Below are 23,692 nucleotides of genomic sequence, written 5' to 3' on the forward strand. Positions count from 1 at the left end.
GACTTACTAAAAAACAATTTTCCTAACAATAATTCTATAAATTCGAAATACTTTGACATTGGTTTTTGGGTGACATGGCAAGCATCTTCAAGAGGAAGAACTTTAATGTTACACATATAAGAAGGATCACATAGTTGTTACTGCGGGGAAGGTTTATTTGTTGCTTAACTATATATTGACAAATCTCTTAAGAATTGGTTCATAAATTTAATGCAACTTTTTACTTTTTTTCAAAAACTTACCTTTTTATGTTTTTATTCTATCATTAATAATTATTTTTACATAAAGATAACTTTTTTGTAAAATAAATATTAATAAATAAATAAATAAATATGTGACTGGACACAGTGGCGCTCAATGTGAGCGTTTTTATCATTTCTCCTCTCCTAAAGCCCAATTACTTGACTCACCAATTCGTCAATGCTTTACTTATCAATCATTCAGGTACTCTAACAAATTGAACATTTCATCTTTCCACTCTACTACTATTTGCTACTCTAATACGGGATTATTATTTTCCCTTGAATTTTATACAGGATTAAAAGAGGATAAATGGAGGGTGAATTCTGCAACAAATCTTGTGTTAGGGATCCACTTATGGAGTTTGAGGCCAACAATAATAAATCATCACTTCAAGAATCCAACACATCTTCCTTCAAAACTCTCTTCAATGGCGCCAACACTATCTTAGGTTCTTTCATCTCTCTTTTTTTTAAGTGGCATTTTCGTAATAATATGAAATTTTTTAGATACTCGAATTGATTGAACATACTGTCTATAAAGTTGTGAATCAGTGGTGGATCTAAAAATGATATTTAGTGAGTTTGAAAATATTTTGATAAGTTTTATTGGGGTCAACTAATCACTTTTATAAAGAAGAAATTGAGAAATCCAAAATTTATAAAGAATTTTTTTTCATTTTTTCATATTCAAGTAGGGTCAATAGTCGAGAGAGTGGTGGTAGCTCAGTAGAATACCATCTCGAATTTCAGGGAGTTCGAATCCTCATCCCAACAATATGTTCGTCATTTAATTCTAGACTATTTAGCCTTGTACCCAACCTTTGAACTGGTATGCCCTATAGGATAGTAGCCTAGCAGAACTTGGTCTTTGCACCAATTATCTTTCTTAAAAAAAAATATAGGGTCAAGAGACCCCATTTGGTCTAATGTAGCTCCGCCACTAGTCGTGATAATCTTTTCTTTTTTATCGAACATAGATAATATACTTTCTCAATGTGCAACTTTTACCAGAGTATCTTTTACTATCCATCGGTAAAGAATCATTAAAAAATAGATAAAATTGGCATCAACAGTACCACAAATTACGGCGCAGGTACATTAGTGAAAACTCAAAGTTGGTGGTGCTGGATGTACCATTGCCATAGTTTCTGGTGTTGAAGTCAATTCTGCCTAAAAATATATAGCGACACAAATTTTAAAAAATTAGGATCAAAACAAATTATGGTCGCAAGTGGGGTTAGTGAATAATGTTAAAAGTTTTGTTGTGTCCACATTTTGATATTGTAAACTTACAACTTGGGATGAATTCAAAAGTGTGAAAATCACAATAATTAAGGTGATAAATATTGCAAAACTCAGGAAATGGAGTTTTGATAGTCCCTTATGCATTAGCTTCCGGAGGTTGGTTGAGCTTAGTGTTGCTTATCACTATATCTGCGGCATCTACCTACACAAGCCTCCTAGTAAAACGATGCATGGAGGCGGATTCGAGAATCAAGAGTTACACCCACATAGGTGATCATGCCTTTGGCAATATTGGAAGAGTTATTGTATCCATTGTTCTATATGCAGACCTTTATATGGTCACTACAGGTTTCCTAATCTTAGAAGGTGATAATCTGCACAACTTATTCCCGAATATATCACTCAAAGCACTAGGAATCGCCATCGATGGAAAATCGAGCTTTGTTATAATCGTGGCTCTTGTTCTTCTCCCCATTGTTTTGTTGGATAGCTTAAGCATTTTGGCTTACATCTCTGCTACTGGTGTTTTCGCATCACTTTTGATACTTATATCCGTTCTATGGGTTGGACTATTTGATGGCATTGGATTCGGCCACTATGTAGAAGAAGCCAGCCTCCTTAATTGGAAAGGGATACCAACTGCGATAAGCTTATATATGTTATGCTATAGTGCTCATCCTGTTTTACCTGCACTGTACATCTCTATGCAAAAGAAACATGATTTCTCCAAGGTCTTACTTATGTGCTTTGCCTTTGCGACCTTTGTTTATGTTTCTATGGCGGTTTTGGGTTACTTGATGTTCGGTTCTACAGTCGAATCACAAATAACTCTGAACCTTCCAACGAACAAATTGAGCTCGCAAATCGCAATCTACACCACTTTGATCACACCCTTAGCAAAATATGCACTTATATTGAAGCCTGTTGTCATTGCAACAGAAGGTTGGTTTTCAACTGAGTACAAGAAGAGTAAAGGTTTCAAGCTTACTATTAGAACAATCTTGGTTGCTACACAAGTTTTGATAGCGTTGTCTCTTCCTTTCTTCGGATATCTTATGTCACTCACTGGTGCATTGCTTTGTGCCACGGCTTCACTTACAATTCCATGCTTGTGTTATTTGAAGATTTCAAGCACCAATTCTAGCCTAGGACTAGTTGAAAGGATTTTCATATGGGCTATTGTATGCTTAAGTATGGTGATATTGATATCCGGCACATACACCTCACTGCTAGATATTTTGGTGGAAATCACACATTAATTATTAATCACAATATAATGCCTTGCAGTTATTATTTATCTTTAATTACTTTGAAATCCATTTATGCAAAAGTTATTAATAGTGTTATATTTTGATATCCATTATAATTCTTATGTTATTTTGTTATCATCAACATTATTTACTAATTGGAGGAGATGCTACATGTAACAACTAATAGTGTTATACTTAGGCCTTGTTCTTTTGGACTTATTTTTATTTCAGTTCATTTCAGTTCAGCTCCGCTCAGTTTAGCTCATTTTTGCATTTCAGTGTCTCTCAGTTCAGTTTATTTTTCTCAGTCCAAAATAGCGAGGCCTTACTCCAATGGAATTACCAACTATTTCTTCCGTCCCATAATATGATGATTGTTTCTTATTTTTCACCGGAATTGAGGTAAGTATACATGAAATGACAAATAATTAATGCTATGGGAAAAAAGAGGCTGGTTTTAGGAGGTATATTGGAGAATAAGTGGTTAAAATACATTAAATATATGAGTAATTCAACTAGCCTTGGTTTAAATAACCAAATGCAAAAAACTAATTTGAAGAACTAAATAAATAAACAAACAAAATATTTAAGATATAAAAAAAGCACTACATTACAGGAACAACAGTGTTGAACTCACTCTAAGGGACATAGAAAGTGTTGAACGTTGAAGCTTTCTAGAAGGGGCCGGGCATCTTTTTTGGTTAGCTCATTTGCGTCTTGCGATCGTGTGAGATACAAGGATCTGGTCTGAGGATTTCCCTCCCCATTTTGGCTCTCTTCTCGAGTGATTTGTTCTTGATTTGCTCTTGACCTTAGCGTCACTAATTCTAAATTAGTTAGTTTGCTTGCATCGATAACCCAAATTATTAATTCCTTGGCCTCATATAATTAACTAGATTAAGGATGACAATTTTAACAAGTGGGAAGTGGGATGAATTTAGTAGATATGAGTCCATATGGACAATATTTGGGTGATCATAAAATTCATGAAAGAAATGAGAGAATTTTTTGTGAGGCGAAAATGACACAATATACTCAGGGTCGCGGCTAGCATATTGAAAGCCTTGTGCATATTATTAACAAGGGGCCTTAAATCCATTTTTTTGACAAAAAGATGATTTTATCTATTGAAAATATTGAAAAAAATATTATTATTCAAAAATTGAAAATTAATGGACTAATTGATAGATTTTGGAGAAATTTACACAAAAAGATAGAAGGTGAAGTATTAATGGTTGTCCTAGGAATTGATGAGTGAAGCTGAAAGGATGAAGTGAGGAAAACTGGGAAACATGAGGTGAAATGTGGAAAATTGTGAATTAAAACCTTTTTAAAAAACAAAGGCGCCCGAGATCATTGAAGCAAAGGCCATAGTAATGGCGATTCGATTGGGTAAGCGCTATGGCTACAACGAAGTTATTCTTGAATCTGATTGCCAAGTTGTGATAAATCGTTTGTCCAAGAGTGCAATTTTTCTCTCGGATCTTGATACTATTCTCACTGATATTATTTCATTCTAGTACTGCTTTTTCTTCCGTCAGTTGACAGTTGGTCCCATGTTAAGCGAGATTGAAACTTTGTTTCCCATCATTTAGCTAATAAGCTACTTCCTTTTGGTTAAGAACAAATTTGGGAAAACCACGTCCCATCGGAGGTGGCGTCCTATGTACTCATGGACACTTTGTCTTTAACTTAATGCTAATTTATCTTTTCCCCTAAGAAAAAAGGGTAACACAATGGTTAACATCGTATAAATGTTGTAAATATATTTTTGCCTTTTTTAGTATCAAACTAGTTGAATTATTTATCAACGTAAATTCGAAGTTTTGAATTAGCACTTGAGAAAAGTAGAAAAAATGAGTTATATGATCAAAACATCAATTTACCCTGTCGACACGGAGAATGTCACTCACTCATAGCAAAAATGTAGAGGTGATCATGGGCCGGGCCGCGGCCAAAAAAATTTGCCCATTGGTCGGGCCGGGCCTAAATTGCGGGCCGAATTTTTGTGTCCAAAGCCCTCTATTTCGGGACTAAATTAGCGGGCTTTTGCGGAACAAAACGAGCCGGGCCAAAAAATAGGCGAAAAAGTTGGTTTTGACTTGTCCAAAGCCCGCCAAAGCAAAAAAAAAATACGGGCGGGCCGAAAAATTCTGCCCAAAACCCCGCCAAAAAACGGGCCGGGCCGGGCTGGACTCGCGGGCCGGACTAAAATGATCACCTCTACAAAAATAAGTCGATGTATTGTCACGACTGATTTAGAAATGCCTACTCAATTAAGGAGCTTTGGCATGTATACTCAATAAATTCAAGAAGGGGGACTATGTTTTATTATAGTTGAGTATACTGATCACGTGAATATAACCAAGGTATTGTGGGCCATAACTTACGAGAGATAATGGGATATTATGGTGGTTCTTCTCAATAATTGCGGGGTATATTGTGGGATGTAAGTTACATATTTTAAAATACATTTATTAGATGGATGATATATTTGTTTTCTCCTTATTAAAACCAAATAGAGATTGTAAATTGTCCTATTTTTGTTGATTATTTTATATTTGTTTAAGAGGTAGGGGGTACATATGCTAATATGACAATTGTTTATCTTGAATTATATATATATATATATATATATATATATACATACTAGTCTCGTATGTACGCGATGCGTGCGACAATATATATATTAGTATGAATACTCACATTTGGAATCGTAAAAAACATTAATATTATCACGAAAAATAAACATGTACTTCATACTTACAATTAATTTTTACAAAACATAGGATTGAAAATGAAGATAAGAGAATTTGGTCTATGCTTACTTTTGCTCGCAGATTTTAACAATTTCGGTTTAAAAACATCTTCACTACGATAATTTTGTAGCCAAGAAATAAAAAGATGATTTATATTATACTCTTTTTTCTCATTAATTTTTTGAATTTTTATCTTATGTTCTTTGTAATTGTTATTGAATATTTCAGTTAAGAAAACTCTATACTTTTGGCTTTACAATTATTGAAAAATTTCTTTGTTGGGTTAGTTTCGTCGTCGTAAGTAATCTTTTAACGGCAATTTTAAACTCTATTATGTTAGTTTGCTCTTTTTATAATTTTTCTTATTATATATAATTGTAAATCAGAAAGTAAACAAGAAAATTTAAATAATTTATCTTTTAAATTAAAGATAAATGAGTCTGTTTATAAACGACATCATAGCTCCTCCCTTGACTTATATAATAAAGATATATTGAACACAAATTGAGCTTATTTTAGTTTAGTAATAAAGACTTGAAGGTAAAACACCAGACTTCATATAATTAGAAGACCAAAACCGATGAGAACTTTTGTTGCAGCTGCAGTTAAGCGACGAATGAGCCTTCCATGACGGTAACGGCTTCACCAGCTATCAATACACATTGTGTTTCTGTGTCTACATGCAACCTTAGGATCCCACCTCTAGGAGATGCCTGCCACACAAAGAATACAAAAATAATAAATGGACAAAATTGCATAAGTTGGAACTAAATCTAACAAATCCAAGTATTTTATTGATATATTATGTATATAACTTTTTTTCTTCTAAATATGTTGGTAAGTTGGAGTTCCCTTGCAAGTAGGGGGAAATTTGGAGATCTCTCTTATAAGAGGTAAGACTCGATCCCACGAACTCCAAATCGGAGGTAATGTCAACATCACCTTGTTATCATATTCAAGAAGTAACTATATGTACATGTACATGTACATGTACATGTACATGTATATGTATATGTATCAAAAACAATAGACAAAATTAGTAAATTAATAATAATGGAGGGAGTATATATTGCATTACCATGTATGCTTTGAGATCAGACTTTCTAAGTTTTTTGCTCCAATATGGCGCCAGAGCGCAGTGTATACTTCCGCATACTTGATCCTGTACACATTTTATTGTAGTTTTGAGTAAAGTCTAAACAAAAATACAAAATTTACTATTTCATTCCTTATTGATGTTTCCACTAGTAATCTTGACACTATTTAAAATTATATTTAAATTTTTAAAAATTTCACCAATATATAAGAAAAATCATAGTCATGTGAGTCATATTTAATTTATCTCAATGTGTATTTTAATAATATTAAATTTCTATAATTTTTACTAATACATAATTACATATATTTACAAGTTAAACCAAATAAGGAATATTAATAAGGAATAGACAATAGAGTGAGTATATACTTCTGTGTGCTTTGAGATTACTATTGTTCTTGTATACATACGAATTAAAGAGAAAATACTATATCTGATAAAGTAACTCTCTAAAAGGAAAAGGAAAAGGAAAAAGAAAAGCATTATAATATATACCTCATCAATTCCAAAATTGGGACTGAATAAGCGAGTAAAAAAGTCGAATTCAGATCCAGGAGGAGCTACTCCTGTTATAGCAACACCTCTTCCTGGCCAATTTTTTATTTCGTCCATTATTGGATTGAAATATATAACATGATAACTAGACAACAACTCAACCTGTATACATATATAATAGTCAAATTAGTCGTATAAAAGAAGTCAAGTTAGGGCATGCAGACATTGAACCAAAATCTTATGTCGAATAATATATAAATAATTGCACTGTTAAATTATTCGTCTAAAAACTACTTTTGCAATACACTATATTCTATCAGGGGCGACTTTTAGCATGTTCAACATGTTCTGTGGAACAGGGCCCCTTAATTGTGAGGGCCCCAAAATAGAGAAAGTTCAAGTAGTAAAAAGAAAAAGTTTATCTACTTATTTGGACTACTTTTTTTCATAATATAATTATGTGAAGTATGGATAAGCTATTACATTATTGGATTATTCAAATACGAGATCGCACAGGGCCTCTATATAGTTCGAGACGGGCCTGTATTCTATTAATTATTATCAATATTGATAGAATTTCAAAAATGATAAATGGTCAAAATTCAATCTCTAATGTCATAAACAAGCATGGATAAAAAAAAATTGAGATCGATTTCAAAAGTGAAATAAACTTACAATGAGGTCATTTTCTCGAGGCATTTTCATAATATTCACTATAGATAGACCTTTGAGTGACATAGGTACCAACTTCAACTCTGTTGGTTCCAGTTGAACAGTTGGATATAATGGAAAACGCAACTGAAATAGACATTTCTTGCGTTGATGTTGTAAGACTTCATCATTTCTTACTAGTTCATGACCATTTATTTGATTTACATTTTCTAAAATCCTCTCAGCCGAGAAAATTCCAGATTGAGTGACGAATTCGATCTTGTTGCCCTCAATAGTCCCTGTTGAAAATATTGCATGCGTGCATGCTATGGTTCCATGTCCGCAAATTTTCACCTGTTAATAACAACAATATAATCATTTATGTTAACTTTTTTTTTTTGACATAAATCATGTTTAACTTATCAATATAATAAAAAATATATTAAAAGGCGTGCGTGACAATGTATTCACGCCATGTGGCACTTCTATTATTCCACTAGAATTGTTCAATATGTACATATAAGTCATGTCAATTAACAAAAGTAAAATTACCTCGCAACAAGATAATGCTTTAAGTGTCCACATTATTATATTTATACCTTTTAAATGTTGAGTTTTCCTTAATATAATTTAATGGGAATAGAAAAAAATGCATATCAAGTTCGAAAAACAATACCAACTCAGGTAACGCTCGAGCCCAATAAATACTAGTTTCAATACATAACCATGTTTTATTTCATCTTATGTTTTTTCATGGTTAAGTAATAATTTAAATATATACCCTTAATAATATGAATTATAGGAGGGGAGTATGAGGATTTGGGCTATGTTTAGTTCACCTGAAATTTAGCTATCTGGAAGATAGCTATCAGGAAGCTGTATAAACTAAAGATGGCGGTTCTGATCTGAACTTATTATCTGATCTGATTTGAACTTATTTTTTCTAATCTGATCTGAACTGATCTTATCTGATCTGATTTACAAGATCTTATCTTTTAGATTTTTCTCAATATATAAGAAAAAAATATAGTCATGTGGGGTCTTATTTGATTCGTCTCAATGAGTACTTTATTAATATTCAATTATCATAATTTTTACTGATATGTAATGAAAGATATTTAATAGTAATAATGATTTTTAAATATAAGCATGATCTGATCTGAACTGAACTGATCTGATCTGGTCTGATCTGAACTTATTTTTTCTGATCTTATCTGATATGATTAGATCTGAAATAAGCAAAAATAAGGTGAAAACATAGCATTAATGTCGGAGGTGAGTGGAAAGCCACTCATCCCATTTACATCCACTCCAAAATCCTATGTTGATTATTATGGCCATGGTATTCTTTTATTGTGAAATTACACTTATATTTTCCAACCAAAGCTATCTTACGTAATTTTTTTGAGAGGAAATAAAAGCTATCTTACTAATTGATCAAGCCTTGCACTGATAAGAGTGTATCTTGTAATTTATCATTTCAGCTACTTTTTCCGTTTCAATTTAGTTGTGAAATTTTTTATTTTAGGAGTTTCAATTCAGTTGTGACACTTTTATTGTGGGTAATAATTTCTTTTTCTCTATCTCTCTCCTATCATAATGGACCCTTTTATTTTCTTTCTCTATCTCTCTCCTATCAAAAATTGTCTAAGAGTATGTGATTTTAAACGTGTCAAAACTAAATTGAAACAGAAGAAGTATCTTAAATGATAAGAACTTGAATATTTTATTAAGGTAGTATTATTTAAATAGTCATTAAGCTATATCTGTAAAAAAAATTTATAAAAGGCGGCAAATATGTTTGACAAGTATATTAAATAGCGTTTAGGACGTGAAAGTTAACTTATTCAATATGGTACGATTAAGGGTCCGTTTGATTCAACTTATTTTATCTTATCTTATATGAACTTATCTATCTTATCTTATCTTCTTTTATCTTGTCTTATCTTATTTATTTATTTTTGAAATGAGTGAAGATAAGTTGAACAGAACATCTTATCTCTGATATTATCTGATCTTCTTTTATATTATCTGATCTTATCTTATCTTATCTTGTAAGATCTTAAATAAGTTAAAATAAGATGAACAGAACAAGGCTTGAGAGACGTTTCACAAAAAGATAAAAAGAGAACGATTGTTCTCTCTCTTTTTTTTTTTTAAATCTAAAAGTTTTATAACTACTCAAACAACTAATTGTAGTGTTATTTCACCAAACACCCCTGACAAAAAAAAATTTATTCACCAAATACTCCCACTTTTTTTTCAAAATTCATTAGATACCCCATAACTTTAAAAAAAATTCACTACATCCCCAAATGTTGACAGACGTTAGTCTCCATTAGTGTTTATTTACAAGTTTGTCATAAGTCAACCTAATTAGCCCTAAGTCAACCTAATTAACCCTAAGTCAACCTAATTAACCCTAACTAATCCTAATCCTAATCCTAACTAGCCCTAACTCTAACCCTCTCTCTCCCCTAACCTATACCAGCCCCCACCCCCTAACAAACCCAGCCCACCAACCCTACGCAGCCACCAACACCAGCCCCACCCCCCCGGAGCCACCCAACACCAGACCCACCCCTACCCATCCCCCTCCCCCGCAACCACCAATACCAGGCCCACCCCCTCCCCCGCAGCCACCAACACCAGACCCACCCCTACCCGTCCCCCACCCCCGCAACCATCAATACCAAGCCCACCCCCTCCCCCTCCTCCTCCCCCGTAGCCACCAACACCAGACCCACCCTCCAACGACTCCTTCTCCCACAACCCCCTGCACATAGCTTCCATTTTGATGATGGAAGTTATGTTTCTCTCTCTCTTCGCTTGCGGTGGTGGTGGACGACCGAGAAGATAACCACACTCAACCCGGCGGCGTTTTGAAAAAAGTGGGATCTCCGGCGAATCGATCTCTTCGAATCGACGCCACAAAGATCTCCGACGGGGTGGGGGGAGGATTCGGGCTGGGGAGGGGGAGAGTGTGGCTGCGGGCTGGGGGAGGAGGAGGGGGAGGTGAAAGGGGCTGGTGGGGATAGGGTTGTTGGGGTGGTGGGTTAGGGGATAGAGGGGGGTTAGGATTAGTTAGGTTTTTAGGATTTTTAGGTTAATTAGAGTTTTTAGGATTAATTAACACTAATGACTAACGGAGTTAACCGTCGCCAGTCATTAAGAGCATTATTTGTATTTTTTTTTAAATTGGGGTATCTGGTGAATTTTTTTAAAAGGTAGGGTTATCTGGTGAATTTTGAAAAAAATGAGAGTATTTGGTGAATAAATTTTTTTGTCAGGGGTATTTGGTGAAAAAACCGCTAATTTTATGTACTGACTTGTTGTATGATAATCATAACCTAAGTATTAGGAAGTATCGTACCTCTGAAGCAGGAGCAAACCAACGAAGCTTATATCTAGGAGTCTTAGACACTTTCGATGGTGTTAACTTTGTCACATAACAAGTTAACAAATTGAATTCTTGAGCCATTGCTTGCAAACATTTTGTATCCTTCTCTTCATCTAACAAGAACACTACTGCAGGATTACCCTTTAGTGGAGAGCTTGTAAATGCATCAACCTGTAGTTATGCATTGAGTGAATGGGAAAAAAATTCAATATTATGCCTTTTTCAATTTTCAGTATTGTGCTTTATAATTAGAACTCATATCACCAATTCACCATATATAAACATAAAACTGTACTAATTCTTTATTAACACCCATTTTTTGCCACTGATAGTTTTATTTATCTATTAGTAAATGTTTTTAGAAGAGTGTGTCTTTAAAGATGTACATATATTGAGATAATCTATACTAATATATTAAATCGCGCTCCTAAACAAGGAACGATGTCACGTGGTGCTTTTACTAAGGGCATTATACTCCATGTAAATTGTAATCCACATACAATAAAAAAATTAGAAATGACATATTACAGGGTTTGATCCTGTGACTTCAAATTTATGTACTAAAGTCTTAACAATTAGATCAAATGATATTTAGTGTTATCATTTTAAAGTATATATTAACAAATGAAAATTCTTATAGCTTGGGTCTAATAACTAGTTTTAAAATCAAATCTATACTACTATATTAAAGGGCGTTCCTAAGAATGTCTATGTGCCATGTAGCACTCTCCTCTAAGGTCTAATGCAAATGCTCTATTTTCATGTCAAATCCCTCAACTAATTAGAAAAATAACTTTGTGTAGTTACAAGGTAACGAACACGTGACTTTTGAAATGAAAAATAAGAGGTTAAACCATTGATCCAACATAAAATCATTATTTACTATTTCAAAAATAAAATATAATAAGATCGTCTTGTAATTATATCTCATTAAGAGACTTACACAAGTAGTTAGATACCTAACAAATGAATGGTAATGATAATAGATTATTGTAAATAAAAATTCTACTCCAATTTCTTGTATTCTTCAAATTATGGCGATAAATTTTTTCTTCACAAGACAAAAATTTACGGAAAAAAAGAACCCGGGGCATCGCCCGGGACACTCACTAGTTGATCGAGTATATATAAATAGTGGAAAAATTTAAGACCTTGCGACAAAATAAATAAATGGAGTATCTATCACTTTTGATATATCGTTTAGCATTTACAAAACCAAATATATTTCATATTTCTATAGTGTACCTTATATTTCAATGTTAAAACTTATACCTCTTCAACTTTTTGTAAAACAAGAATTATATAATCGACCAAATTAAAAGATTGAGTATATATATAAGAATATTATACCACGAAGTATTTGTAGGGTGCTCTTCCTTTTGTTCCAACCATTTCCCTCTTTGCTTCCTGCAAGTGCAATAGCGTCATAGAAGGATATGAATACAAAATTAATTAAAACTAACAATAGGCAACTAATTAGATTATGATCTATTAATCATACGTAGGACTTCAAAGCTAATTAATTACCTTGTTGTACGTCCAAACGAGGAGTAAGTAGTAAGGTTTTTATATATATATAAGTAGAAAAAAGATGAAATGAGACTAGGAAATCTAGTAAGCTAGTGGTGCGGTAGACTGGTAGGCAATAAATTCAATTATGCAAAACATGTTTATCTCTATTATATAAGCCAAGGGAGAAGGTGTGGTGTCCTCTTTTGAAGTGACTAAAATACCCTCTAATCATTTAAGTTTTTTTTTATAAAAAATTGAAAAATGATAATCAATGAAACTTGCCATATGAGTAGGTCAAAAATGGAATATGCAATACCATTAATAACTTGACAAACTAGATTGACGCAATTAATTCACGAAATCAATTAGAGTCTTCAACCAAAAAAAGTTAGCAACATTAACATAATATTTCACATTTACAAAGTTCAAACAATATGGTTTATTAACATCTATAATTGTTAAAGAACTATATCAAAGTCACTGAAAAGAAAATTATTAAATCATCTACCAAATTTTACAGTGATGGTATTGAACAGTTAAACATCATTCACTACCTTTCATTTAAGAAAATAATATCATCTACAAAAAAACCTCAATAATTTACATCACTATCAAAATAGCTTTAAATAATTAAAAAACATGTCCATTTATATATAACTGCATAAGATTGTCGACGCACGCATCGCGTGCACATACAACTAGTATTATATAAACCAAGGGGAACTACGGTGTTCTCAATGAAATGTCTTTTCTTAACTTTAGCTAAATATATACTCCCTCCGTCTTTTATTAGTTTACCCCTTTTGACTTTTGACACTATTCACATACATGACTTTGACTATCTCTTGTAATTTGTATTTAAGGAAAAATATAGTCATGTGAGATCTTGTTGGATTCGTCTCAATGTGTATTATCCAAATATTAACTTTTTGTAATTTTTGCTTATCGAAAATTAGAGATATTAAGATTCAAATTAGTATCTCGGAAAATGTGCCCCAAAGAAAGGGGTAAACTAATAAGAGACGGAGGGAGTATATACTTAATTGGATATTCAAATTTTGTAAATTATATCATTTTTTTATTTTAAAGATGGGTCAAATTTTCCAATAATAAACTAAATAATCATTAACAAAGTAACTAGACATAAGGAGGAAAATGGTTAGTCAATAAAAAAAATTAATTTGATTACAAAACTTTACATCTAAATATTTATCTCAATTTTTAAAAACTTTATAAATTACAATAGTTTGTATAAGAATAATTACCTAATTATAAATCACACTTTTATAATTATATTTTGATGAAATTTATTAATAACATACCCAAATAGTCATGCGTACATAGAAGAATAGTAGGGAATAGTGATAATTGATTGCTAATAAGAGACGCGGCGTTGGAGGATGAAAATCCAAATATGCAAAACATGTTTATATTTTTTTTCCTTTCCACGTTGACATAGCGCAATGTACACCATTTGTTTGTCTGGTCGATTCCATAACAACAATGAAAGTTAAGCAGCTTCGCTTTTCTATTCTGATCTCGCTCTTGAGTGTGTGGCCAATGTTCAATTTTTCAAAGACAGCACACCAATTATTAAATATAGATGGGTCTCAACTTAAAAAACGTGTGAAACGGTGTGGGCCAACCGTAGCTTTCGTATTAATTACAATATATATATATATATATTTTTTACAGCATTAATTGCAATTTTATTTAGACTATAATGTTGTAGGTAGGGATGGCAATCTAGCCCGTATCCGACCATAATCTATTCCGCTCAGAAGGAAAAATATTTGAGTCGATTCAGGCAAAAAAAAAATTGAATTGGACCCTGTTTAAAAAGTCCGATTCCGAATCAGAGAAGGTTAGAGTCGAATCTCATAAAAAAATCTGACATTCGAATTCGACTATTTAAGACAATTAATCATTTTTTTATTTATATTAATGTACTATGTATGTGTAATTTGACTCTTATTTTAAGGCAATTGTATTATTTAAGATTTTTTCATTCAATAAATGATTCTTAAAATAAAAGTAATGTTTAGATTATGTATACAATATACTATTGATGATTATTAAAAAAAATATAGTAATAATCAGATTATTTGTACTATAGAAGATTTCTCAATAACTAGATAATGGGGCAAAAAAATGCGGATCAAATAGGAGTCGATGTTAGGAATTTTAGTCGGATCGGACTTGCATTTTCAGAGTTGACTCAGATTTAAAGTTCGACTTCTTATAGGGTCAAAGTCGGATTATGTATAATTCGGTCCAAGTCTGATGACCCATTGTCATCCCTAAGTGCAAGGAACATGGTATGGATAAAACTTAGTTGATCTAGTACTACTAATAGAATTGAATCTAAAATGAAATCCAACTCGACATTAACAATTATATTTTAATAATTTATTATAAGTGACTAAGCTATACCTAATGGGCAGATGTAATTATCTCCACTTTCTCTTATATAGTGAATCTCATAACGACATTACTTATAACAATAATATATTATTTGCATAGTTGCTGTCAAGAGAGAAAAAAAATGAAGAACGATAAAACTGCTAGGTGCCATCTATACTAATATATTAAAAGGCGTGCATAACAACGTCGATGCGTCACGTGACACCCTTCTCCTGTCACCAAAATTTCGCCACGTGTCTGTTAATCAACAAAGTCAAGTGGTCATTATTTTAAATATAAATTTGCTAAAGCTTGGGCTCGAACCCCTAACCTTATGTAAGGGTTTTCAAAGAATCACCATCTCATCTAATTTCTCTTAATGATCCATGTTTCCACAGTTAATATTATTAAACATATCCCTTGTATACTTAAAAATAAATATTTTTACATGTTCATTAAAATTAATTATGTATGCATGATACCATTTGAAGAGGAGTGTTGACCACTACAGTACTACCCCTAGGGAGTTTTAGTTCATGTAATCTATGTACAATAAAAAAATTTAGAAATTGTGTAGTATATGGTTTGATCCCGAGACCTCCAGTACATATACTAAAGTCTTAACCACTAGGCTAAGTTGTGTTCATTGTTATTATCATAAGTATTATATTGATAAATGAAATTTTTTTCTTACCCGGGGCATAGTCCGGGCCTAAAAACTAGTTGAACATTGAAATCTTGTGGTCACACAAAAATATATCAATATCTACGATTTTAATTAAGATTTCAATTGCTTAACAATTTGCAGACTTGATCTTACTATATTAAACATAACAACTTAAAACATGCTCGCTTCGACTGAACGTAGTAAAATTATTTTCTTAAAGAAATATATTTGATTGTCGATTAAACAATGTAGAAAAATATAGTATGTTCTGCCAAAGTCCGGATCGATTTTTGTTGTCAAAACCCACTTTCGGGGTAAAATTTAGATTAAAAAGACACCTTTGGCTTGGCCAAAGCCCTTACGAAACCAAAAGATCAATAAGGCAAATAAACGGGCCCAAAAATATGCCCAATTCCGCGCAAATTTTTAGATCGGGCTACCTTTGATCAGCTCTAAATTATACTACCATTTTCTTATTTAGAGATGATGAGTTTCACAATTTATTTTACAAGTTAAACCGAATAGGATCGTAAGTCAAATATGACCATTAGTTTAGTTGAGTTCATCCATTACGCCAATACGGATCCATGGTAAAACTGAGATAGACCAAAACATGTTGAAACATGGATGATATTAAAAATCTGAAATATAAAGTATCAATTAATTGCTTGGAAAATCTCTATAAACTAGACTGTGTTCAACAATGTTTTTAACAATTTAAGGTACACAATTGTTAACATCAATAAAGGTTGTAAATACATTTTTACCTTTTTAGTATCTAATGAACACAGATTGAGCATAAATTAATTAAGCAATAAACATTTTTAAAGGAAGACACCAGATGACTTCATATTAGACAATCAAAAGCGACGAGAACTTCTATTATCGCGGCTGTAATTAAGCAACGAATGAGCCTTCCATGACGGTAACGGCTTCACCAGCTATCAGTACACTTTGTGTTTCTGTGTCTACATGCAACATTAGAATCCCACCTCTTGGAGATGCCTGCCACAAAAAATAATGAAAAATAATGAATGGACAAAATTACACGAGGTGGGATCAAAATAATAATAATGCGTATGTTGCTAATATGACTATGTTTTTCCTAACATATAAATCATTAAATATCATCAAAGTATAAGATGTGAATAGTAAATATTATGCAAATGGTGCAACTATTTCTAAACGGAGGAAATATATACGATCAGGGCATCAGGCCAACGTGTTTTAAAAGACTAAAAAGTATACATTATTCTTTTATTATTTATTTGTTTTATTAGTTACTTTTTTAAAATTTTCTTACATTTTACACTAACTATATTAATCATTATTTTAACCATATTTTATTTATTAATATATGTATGAATATGTAAAATTCTGGGTAGACAATTTACTTTCACTACGTCTATATTGAACAATAATCCTGTTATACATATTTATATTATACTCCTATCATAGTAGTAAATTAAACAATAATGGAGGAGTATCTATTGTATATACCATGTATGCTTTGAGATCAGACTTTCCGAGTTTTTTGCTCCAATATGGCGCCACAGCACAGTGTATACTTCCGCATACTTGATCCTGTCCATATTTTCATTGAGTAATAAAGTCAACAGAACTACAGAATTTACTATGTAATGTGCTTTGAGATCACCTTTTGTTCTTGTATATATATGAATCAAAGAGAAAAAATTATATGCAGTAAACTAACTCTCTAAAAGAGAAAAGCAAAGTAAAACAAGGCATTAATTATATACCTCATCAATTCCGAAATTGGGACTGAATAAACGAGTAAAAAAGTCGAATCCAGATCCAAGAGGAGCTAATCCTGTTATAGCAACACCTCTTCCTGGCCAAATTTTAATTTCATCCATTTTTGGATTGAAATCTGTAACATGTTTGCTAGACAACAACTCAACCTGTGTACACAACTGTCGAGTTAGTCCCTTACAAAAAAACTCAAATTAGTGCGGAAAATTTTAATGAACTGAACCAACTGCAGATGACACGCCACAACATCATCAATTGATGATGCATGTTAAAAACTAATTAATTTTAACATGGATAATATAATATATATATAATAATAATATAAAGTATTACTGATAAAATTAAGGTATTATTAATTCTCAATAAGTCATATAGTTTAATAACAAGCACCAAATGAAGTTATTGATAATTTATATGCATGCTTATTGATAATAATCTACATTGACGCATAAGATTGTTTCATAACAAAAACCACGCATAATTTCCAAGATTTTATTTTGAGAACTACTGAATGTTTTATATGTTAGTTAATAAAATTTTATGAATGCACTGTCAAATTATTCGTCTAGAAAGTAATTTTGCGATAGACTATATTCTTTTAATCATTATTAATAGTGATATATATGGTCAAAATTCAATCTCTAATGTCAGAAATATGCATAGATATAAAAAATAACAATGGAGATCAATTTCAAAAGTAAAATGAACTTACAATAAGGTCATTTTCTCGAGACATTTTCATAATATTCAATGTAGATGGACCTTTGAGTGACACAGGTACCAACTTCATTTCTATAGGTTCGAGTGGAACAGTTGGATATAATGGAAAACGCAACTGAATTAGACATCTCTTGTGTTGATATTCTAAGAAATCATCATTTCTTAGTAGTTCATGACCATTTATTTGGTTTCCATTTTCCGAAATCCTCTTAGCGGAGAAAACTCCAGATTGAGTGACGAATTCGATCTCGTTGCCTTGAGTTGTCCCGGTTGAAAATATTGCATGCGTGCATGCTATGGTTCCATGTCCGCAAATTTTCACCTATGAACAACAATGAAATGATAAAATGTCAGATGACCAACTCAATTAAAAATTTAAGTTGATGGTTGGAGTCCTAGGATTAGTTTTATACACTATCACGCCCCCTCACGCAAGAGCTCATGGGGCTTGAAGTGTGGATGCAACACAAGTTGTTCTCAATACCCGGCGCTGAATACTTCACTTACAAAGGCGGGGTGGATGAGATTTGAACCTGTGACCTTTATATCACCTTGGCTTTGATATCATATCAAATTACCAACTCAACCAAAAGTTTAAGCTAATGGTTGAAGTCCCATGATTAGTTTTATACTCTATCATAAAACATTATTGTTTAACTTCAATTTTAACCCATAACAAAGTTTTTCAAAATCCTACGTTTATTTATGGGAGTATGAAGATTTGAACCATAAACTTTGGGTGTGGGAGCTGAACAGGAAGCAGCCGCTCATCCAATTCATTATCCTCTCCTAAATCCTACGTTGATTATTATGACTATGGTATTCTTTTCACAAAAATTGTACTAAATTGAATTTATTTGTGGAAACACTTATATTTTCCACTATCTTCGTAATGGACCAAACCTGCATCGATTATATTGTGTTTTGTAACTCATTTCAACTACCTTAAATGATAAGGATTTAAATTTCTTAAGGTATTTAGATAGTAAAATACGTACTTTCAAAAAAGGCAGTTATATTGTTTGGCAAAAATATTAAATGAAATTTAAGGAGTTGAAGTTAACTTACTTGAGATAATATATTAAAAAAAGTTTTTCTCAAAATAAAGATCGAGTTGAATGATAGTTTATATCCCTTTTCCTTTTCTTAGTTTTCAATCTTAAAACCAATTTTATGTAACAACTCATGTGATAATCATAACCCAAGTATAAAGTATTATACCTCTGAAGCAGGCGCAAACCAACGAAGATTATATCTAGGGGTTTTTGACAGTTTCGATGGTGTTAACTTTGTCACGTAACAAGTTAACAAATTGAATTCTTGAGCCATTGCTTGCAGAGATTTTGTATCCTTCTCTTCATTTAACAAGAATACCACTGCAGGGTTACCCTTTAGCGGAGAGCTTGTAAATGCGTCAACCTGTAGTTAATACATTGAGTGACTTTAATTTATATATGGAATAAAAATTCAATATTATGACTTTTTCTTTATTTTTTTTTTGATCCATATGAGCCACGAAGGCGGTACAAAGTACAAAGAAGGGGAGGGGGAATTCGAACCTGTGACCTATCGTTCACAGCACCTCAATCTTAACCACTAGGCCAAGACATCCTTGGTTATGACTTTTTCTTTATAATTACTCCAATATCGTACATTGTATTAAGAATTCATATCACCATGACCTAAAACTATTTTTTTATTAAAACAATAACCTAAAACTATATCATCCGAAAAAATAATTTAAACTATTTGTAAGAAACCTAACTAGACTTAGTTGGACAACCAATGTAACTCTTTTTTAATTAGTTGTAGCGTTTTTTATTTGCACGCACACTAACAATTTTTTTTTTTTTTTTTTTTACCATTGGTAGCTTTATTTATCTATTAGTAAATTTTTACTAGAAAAGTATATATTTTCCCTTAAAAAAAAAAGAAAAGTATATCTTTAAGAGTATACACATATTGAGATAATTTTGAAATCAAAGTGACTGAGTGAGCAAATGAATATTAATTAATAGCAAAATTCAAGGCCTTAATTACCTTGCAACAAAAAATGATGTATGTACCAATTTTGATTGATTAGTATTTATAAAACCAGATATGTGTGATATTTTGATATTGTGATCATATTTTAATTGTGTTTTCAAATTTTTCTAGAAGTTAAATTATATTATCCACCAAATTAAAAGATTGAGTATATATATATACCACAAAGTATTTGAAGAATGCTCTTGTTTTTGTTCCAACCATTTTCTTTCTTGCTTCCTGCAATAGCGTCAATGTCAAATACTAATCGATCATGATCTATTAAACAAAAAATAGGCAACTTAAACTAAACTAATAAAAAAATAGGAAACTTCGGCCTGTTCTCTTCGGCATAAAAAGGTTGAACTGAATTGAACTAAAATGAACTGAAATGAATAGTGAAATGTGAGAGTAAGAATACTGTCCAGAGCTGAACTGAACTATATTAAACTGAATCGAAACGAACTGAAACAAACCGTCTGAATTGAAAATAAGTTGGAGGAGAATAGACCCTTAATTAGATTATCATCTATGATTCATACTAATACTGAGCTTGAAAGCTAATTACCTGATTGTACGTCCAAAAGAGAAGTGTGAGTTGTGACTTGCCAAAGGAGGAATGGCTCGGCACGAGTGGTGCTCCCGCACCAAATGTTGGTGCGCCCGCACCATGTCAGGTGCGCCCGCACCAAGTAGTGGTGCTCCCGCACATTCGCTACGACGGATTTCTTCAAGTTGAGGCAGAAACACTTTGGTGCTCCCGCACTCGAAGCATGTGCGCCCGCACATCGGGCTGGTGCTCCCGCACCAAATGATGGTGCTCCCGCACCTATCGGGGGATGCGGAATTTTTTTCGGGTTTTTCTTTATCTTACGACTTAGGGCTTGTATCTTAGACTTCATATAAATATGTTTTGTCATATTTAGGGTTTCTTAACCACAAAACACTAGAGAGAGATTAGAGAAAACACAATAGAGAAGATTAGAGAGAGTCTTTGAGATTCAATTGGAAATCCATTCAATTGAATCTTGCCTATTGTATTTGTAATCGTCTCGTTCATAGTGAAACGATCTTTTTCCCTGCCTTGAGGACGTAGCTATCACGTTGATAGTGAACCTCGTTAAATTTGTGTGTCTTTTATTCGTTTTCTTGTTTTTCTTGTGTGTGTGCTTGGTTGTTGTGGATTCTTGTTGGTTTAATTAAACGCTTCCGCATAACAAGTGGTATCAAGAGCTACAGGTTAACACCGGGGTTAATCGCTTTTGGGACATGGCAACAACAACCTTAAAGATCGACAAGTTTACGGGAAGGAATAGTTTTGGGCTATGGCAGATAAAGATGAGAGCTTTATTGAAACAACAAGGTATCTGGAAACCATTGATTAAGGGTTTCACAACGACATCAAAAGAGGGAAATCTGACTGGTCTAACTGAGCTGAGTTGGAATCTATGGAGGAAAGAGCACACTCCACTATCTTGCTATGCTTGGCGGACGATGTCATCACGAGGTTGCAGATGAAATCACGGCTGCAGGTTTGTGGTTGAAACTGGAGAGCTTGTACATGACAAAGTCGCTCACAAACAAATTGCTATTGAAGCAAAGGTTGTTTGGCCTACGCATGAGAGAAGGTATGTCCCTAAAAGATCATCTCGATCGTTTGAATCTATTTTACTGGACTTGCGTAATTTAGATGTTAAGATTGAGGATGAGGATGTTGCGTTGATATTGTTGGTTTCATTGTCAAGTAGCTATGAACATTTTGTAGAGTCTTTTGTGGTTGGAAAAGACACTGTGTCCCTAGAGGAGGTAAAGTCGGCACTTTATACTAGGGAATTGCGTCATAAAGCAACTGGTGATATGGTAGAGGATCGTGATTATTCTGCAGGTTTGGTAGCAAATGCTGAGAAAAATAAGGGAGATTCGAGTAGGGATAGGAGAAAACCTAGGTCGAAGGGCCCTAAAAGTAGTGATCTTTGCCATTATTGTAAAGAACCGGGTCATTGGAAGAGTGAATGTCCTAAGAAGGATGGTTCGGCTTCTTTTGCAAAACAAAATAAGTTGACTACGATTCTGAGGAGGATTTAGCTCTAATTGTCCATGAGGAGAAACACTTAGAAGATAAGTGGGTTCTAGATAGTGGATGTTCTTCACATATGTGTTCTGACAAGGAGATGTTTTCGACCTATAGCTTATGCAAGAGTAGTGTTACTTTGGGTGACAATACGGTGTGTGAGGTGGTTGGAGTAGGCTCTGTGAGGTTTAGAATGCATGATGGGAGAGTTAAGGATCTTAGAGGCGTGAGGCATGTTCCACAGCTTAAGAGAAATCTTATATCTCTTGGGATGTTAGACCGTAAGGGTTTTCGATTCCAAGGAGGGGATGGAGTTTTGCGTGTGGTGAAGGGTTCTTGTGAGTTACTTCGTGGCGTGAAGTCAGGTGTGGGTAACTTGTATGATTTGCAGGGTACGGCACTGGCTAGAGATGATTCTGAGTTGAAGCTGCATTCTGGGTTGAAAAATGATGGTCTTGAGTGTGAGGTGGAGCTTATGGGGGCTTCTACACATGTTGAGGGGTCAGAGTCAACGGGAATGAGTTCAACAACCGGGTTTGAGAGTACTAGTTGGGCTGAGGATGAGAGTGTCAACAGTGAGGTAGAGTTTGTGGGAACGTCTACACAGCTGGATGAAACTAAGGGTCATCAAGAAAAACAACCAAGGGTCTCTCAGCAGCAGATTGGTATGATAAGGTTTGGTTCTATCGATACTTATGTGCCAGCTTATAGCTATGGGATCTCGAGCGACATGTCTTTGCCAGGGAGTGTTGGGTTGAGAGGTGATTCTGCAAGAAGTCACCAAGAGGTAGCTAGTTTGGAACTCCAGGAGGAGTTGTCTGCGTTCCAGTGAGAACGGGGTGGAGTGCTCCGGCGCGAGCATAGAAGAACTTCGACGGAAGTTCCCCTGCGCCAAGGGTGATTTGTTTTGGGTACTTAGACGTAAGTGCAAATGGCTCTAGTTGGAGCAACTGGCAGGGTACTGGCTCGTCTTGATTAAGGTGGAGCTAGTGTGTTTGCGGTTCAATGAAGGCGATTTGATTTCCGACGGGTAATAAATTGGGTTTCATGTGAATGCGCAACATGGATCTCATAGGCTGTGAGACCGGGTCGTTCATGATGAGTGGTCAGTGATCTTGGCGAGATTGGGTGAGACTCATATGAGGGCAAGCCTGGCATCGGGTGAAAGATGCATGAGCAGGAAGGGAAAGGAGTATCTCGCGTACTGTTGCAGAGATACATGATGGGTTGATGGTTTCAAGGTGGAGTCGTGTGATAGATGCAAGTCAAGGTGGAGATTTGTGAGTTGTGACTTGCCAAAGGAGGAATGGCTCGGCACGAGTGGTGCTCCCGCACCAAATGTTGGTGCGCCCGCACCATGTCAGGTGCGCCCGCACCAAGTAG

At 33.7% G+C, this 23,692-nt stretch overlaps 2 protein-coding genes and 1 long non-coding RNA gene across 4 annotated transcripts; 1 reads left to right on the forward strand and 2 right to left on the reverse strand.

Moving 5' to 3' along the window:
* Positions 1 to 354: 354 nt before the first annotated feature.
* Positions 355 to 2,847, forward strand: LOC109133522 (amino acid transporter AVT1I-like). The gene is made up of 3 exons (XM_010693200.4): positions 355 to 444; positions 537 to 691; positions 1,602 to 2,847. Exons 2-3 carry the CDS (start codon positions 553 to 555, stop codon positions 2,744 to 2,746), a joined length of 1,284 nt encoding a protein of 427 aa, XP_010691502.2. The 5' UTR covers positions 355 to 444; positions 537 to 552; the 3' UTR covers positions 2,747 to 2,847.
* A 3,051-nt stretch (positions 2,848 to 5,898) lies between these two features.
* Positions 5,899 to 6,663, reverse strand: LOC104905060 (uncharacterized). The gene is made up of 2 exons (XR_007270070.2): positions 6,575 to 6,663; positions 5,899 to 6,209 (listed from the first exon to the last, which is right to left on the reverse strand). It is a non-coding gene; the product is annotated as an uncharacterized LOC104905060 (long non-coding RNA).
* A 9,685-nt stretch (positions 6,664 to 16,348) lies between these two features.
* On the reverse strand, positions 16,349 to 20,909 carry LOC104904809 (uncharacterized). Of its 2 annotated transcripts, XM_010693203.3 has the most exons (7): positions 20,807 to 20,909; positions 20,422 to 20,478; positions 19,435 to 19,632; positions 18,206 to 18,535; positions 17,481 to 17,642; positions 17,221 to 17,304; positions 16,349 to 16,725 (listed from the first exon to the last, which is right to left on the reverse strand). In XM_010693203.3, the coding sequence occupies exons 2-7, from the start codon at positions 20,461 to 20,463 to the stop codon at positions 16,618 to 16,620; spliced, it is 924 nt and encodes a 307-aa protein (XP_010691505.2). In that variant the 5' UTR covers positions 20,464 to 20,478; positions 20,807 to 20,909; the 3' UTR covers positions 16,349 to 16,617. The 2 variants fall into 2 exon arrangements, with proteins under 2 accessions (XP_010691505.2, XP_057247828.1); XM_057391845.1 differs by lacking the exon at positions 17,481 to 17,642 and having other exon boundaries at positions 20,807 to 20,825.
* Between the last annotated feature and the right edge of the window lie 2,783 nt (positions 20,910 to 23,692).

Source organism: Beta vulgaris, chromosome 9, assembly GCF_026745355.1.
Source record: "Beta vulgaris subsp. vulgaris cultivar EL10 chromosome 9, EL10.2, whole genome shotgun sequence".
Lineage (NCBI taxonomy): Eukaryota > Viridiplantae > Streptophyta > Magnoliopsida > Caryophyllales > Amaranthaceae > Beta > Beta vulgaris.

What these genes read in the sequence shown, in the direction of transcription:
- LOC109133522 (XM_010693200.4), top strand. Translation starts at nt 553, where the DNA reads ATGGAGGGTGAATTCTGCAACAAATCTTGTGTTAGGGATCCACTTATG. An exon ending in TGGCGCCAACACTATCTTAG is followed by an intron (nt 692 to 1,601) that starts GTTCTTTCATCT and finishes TGCAAAACTCAG; the next exon opens with GAAATGGAGTTTTGATAGTC.
- LOC104904809 (XM_010693203.3), bottom strand. Translation starts at nt 20,463, where the DNA reads ATGGTTGGAACAAAAACAAGAGCATTCTTCAAATACTTTGTG. An exon ending in CTCGAGAAAATGACCTTATT is followed by an intron (nt 17,643 to 18,205) that starts GTAAGTTCATTT and finishes TTGTGTACACAG; the next exon opens with GTTGAGTTGTTGTCTAGCAA. An exon ending in CTGATCTCAAAGCATACATG is followed by an intron (nt 16,726 to 17,220) that starts GTATATACAATA and finishes TTTTTGTGGCAG; the next exon opens with GCATCTCCAAGAGGTGGGAT.